Here is a 2,871-nt window from a genome sequence, read left to right as displayed (position 1 = left end):
CATAATTGTGATTATAACTGCAGAACATTAATTCCTAGAATGAATCCTAACAGAATCTAATTTTGGTTGGGAATTCTGCCTAACTATATTTTCTGACAAAATTACTAGATGTTAAGTGCAGTGTGGTATCGTAAATTGGATCCAGGGACATCAAAATGCGTTATAACAAAAAATTGGTGAAATCTGAATAAAATTTACAGCTTAGTTAATAATAATTTGCAGACGTCTTAGTTTTAACAAATGTTCCATGTTAATGGAACATTAAGGAGAACTGGTGAGGGATAGATAATAATTCTCGGTATAATAGCTTGAATGCTCCTGTCTATATATATATATAAATCTGACTTAAAAAATTTGGTGAAAATGCAAAATACAAACCCATACTTTTATTTTTTTCCATAATGCAAATTTATTGTTTCATAAATGTACAGTGCTTGAACAGAAAAAGAAAGCCCCACTGTTGCCTAGAAAGAGGAGTTGAAGCAGCACGTGGGAAGAAGGGTGGCTCCGGGATGTCAGGTATGTTGTTAGCGTCTTGGCTCCATGTATGTGGAGGTGTCCATTTCTTCAGGAAGCTCTGCCACATTGATTTCAAACCGACCTTGAACCAAATTGAGGATTTTGGCATTGTTCTCAGGAGACACAAAAGTGATATCCAGGACTTTGGTGCCAAAGCGACCGGCACAGGCCATCCGGTGGAGGTAGGTGTCAGAGTCCCCAGGCATGTCATAATTGAAGATTATGTTGACTCGCTGAATGTCCATCCCTCGTCCAAACAGATCGTTGGCCACCAGGATCCGCCACTGAAAGTCCTTGAACTGCTGATAGCGTGCTAGGCACTCATCCTGGGCCATGGCCCTGTGCATGGCGATGGCTGGGAGGTTCTGTTGCATGAGTAGGTGGGCCAGGACCATGCAGCGCTGCACCAACCTCAGGAAGATCACCACCTGGTTAAAGCCTAGCTCATCCAGGAGGTGGACGAGTTTATGGTTCTTGTCACTGTCTTTGAGCTTGACATAGTACTGCTGCAGCCCATGCAGCGTGAGCTTGGTCTCACAAAGATAAATTGATGCGAATGAAAGAAGAGTTTTGGGATTTTTTTTTCAACTACAGTTGAAATACAATATTTGGAAGAAGAATATCTAAAGTCATTTCAGCAAGCTATGAATATTCATTGTTGTTTGTTTGTTTTTTCATGAGCTATGGGATTTTGATAATCTTCTTTAGCGACCATTGCACATACTTAGTAAATAATTTTTCCCAGCAGAATAGAATGTATTTGATTTCCAAGTACCAACATTTTTTTCCACAAACGTGAATTTTTTGTCACTTATCCAAAGGGAGACAATCCAAAACGTCTCCCAACAATACAGAAGGTGTAGATGCGGTGCAAATACCTTCAGTTACTCCCACAATAGCAAGAGAAATAATAGCTAAAACATTTTCACATGATGAGTGCCTTATAATTTCTTCTTGCAGAACACCTCTGAAAGCGTGGTAAAGGGTACATTTTTTTTTAATCTTCACTTCCAATTAACTGGCTGAAGGTATTCAACAATGGCTTGATATTTTTGTTATTCGGGGCTTCTCTGGTAGACTTAGTAAACAGCGTCCGCACTTCATGTACACTGAAGAGTGGCAGCGCCCGAGACATCTTCTCAGCTGCGCGTGTTGTTGGGGTCGAACCCCAGCAGGTACAGGGGTTCCCATAGGTGTGGACAGAGTGGGTGAAGAAGAAATGACACGGAGACAGCGTTCAGTTGATCAGCAGCCTAGCGTGGTTCTAGCCAGGTTCTCTAGCGGCCTTTATGTCCCAGGACCTGGTCTTTGCGAAATCTCTCCCTTGGAGAATGACGACGACGAAGCACCCAGGGCTGAGAAGGTCTGCAAATGAAGGCCCTGGACCGCTCACTAGCCCCCTTCTATAGCCCCAGAGCGTGGTGGGAGGAGCCATGAGCTCCACCAATCAGCCGCCCCCAGGACTGAAGCTTCACGGTTGGATTCTAATTCAGGAAAACTACCTGGGTTGCAGTCTCCATCCGTGACCTTCCTTGGTCAGGTGGGTGCGGTAGGTGACCTATATTTGGGTCTCTTTCACATAGAAGTTTCTCTGTCGGTCTCTCCTCCTCCATTTCACCCTCCCTAAAGATCTATGGGTAAGTATCCTTGGGTGAGGATTTTCAAAGAAAACAAGAGAATGCCTACATGGGTTCACGAGTATCCGACTTTGCCATAATTGCAGAGTCCTTGTCCCGGCACCCTGGAAAGTTGCCCCCGCCCCCGTCCATCCCCACCCCCCCCCCCAACACCCAGTGCTCAGCCCAAGGCTGTCCCACAAGCCCCTACTGCTGAGATCACTGGCATCCTGTGCCACTTCTTCTTCTTCCTCCTGTTCGCCTTGGCTCCCCCCTGTGGGACCAGGGCCTTGGCCAATGCCCTTGACGCCCCAGGGGAGGACGTTCCCAGCTGGATGGTTGAGCAGGTGGTCAGTCCTGCCCCCTCTGCTCCAGTACTGGTGAATGATGACGGCTTCGGCGGGCAGGGCACACTCGACCTCCCTGAGGTTGAACTAAGGCTTCGGTCGAGATTGTTCCTGGAGCAAGCACCACTGCTCTAAGCTCGTGTGCTTGACGGGCGCCTCGTGTGCGGGCTCCTTGGACACGCGACCCGTGAAGCTGCGGGCACTCTCGGAGCCCCATGTGGTCAACGCTGCGACCTTGTGTTCAGTCCTGGGGCAGCGGGCTTCCCCGCCGTCTCTTTCCAGTTCAGTGGTGTGGACCTAAAAGAGGACGTAAGTGCGTTGGCTCAGGGCCACAGGTGCATAGCGAGCATTGACCTGGGCGCCGTCCTTTTTTAAGCACGGGCCGCCCG

At 47.7% G+C, this 2,871-nt stretch overlaps 1 protein-coding gene across 1 annotated transcript; it reads right to left on the bottom strand.

Moving 5' to 3' along the window:
• Positions 1-527: 527 nt before the first annotated feature.
• Positions 528-1,079, bottom strand: LOC132236591 (ATP-dependent RNA helicase DDX39A-like; the record flags this gene model as incomplete). The annotated part of the gene is made up of 1 exon (XM_059699704.1): positions 528-1,079. A coding segment is annotated over one exon (552 nt), but the record flags the coding sequence as incomplete, so codon positions are not given.
• Positions 1,080-2,871: the final 1,792 nt, after the last annotated feature.

Source organism: Myotis daubentonii, chromosome 6 (assembly GCF_963259705.1).
Source record: "Myotis daubentonii chromosome 6, mMyoDau2.1, whole genome shotgun sequence".
In the NCBI taxonomy this organism is placed as follows: Eukaryota; Metazoa; Chordata; class Mammalia; order Chiroptera; family Vespertilionidae; genus Myotis; species Myotis daubentonii.
This window is presented reverse-complemented; position numbering and strand designations above follow the sequence as displayed.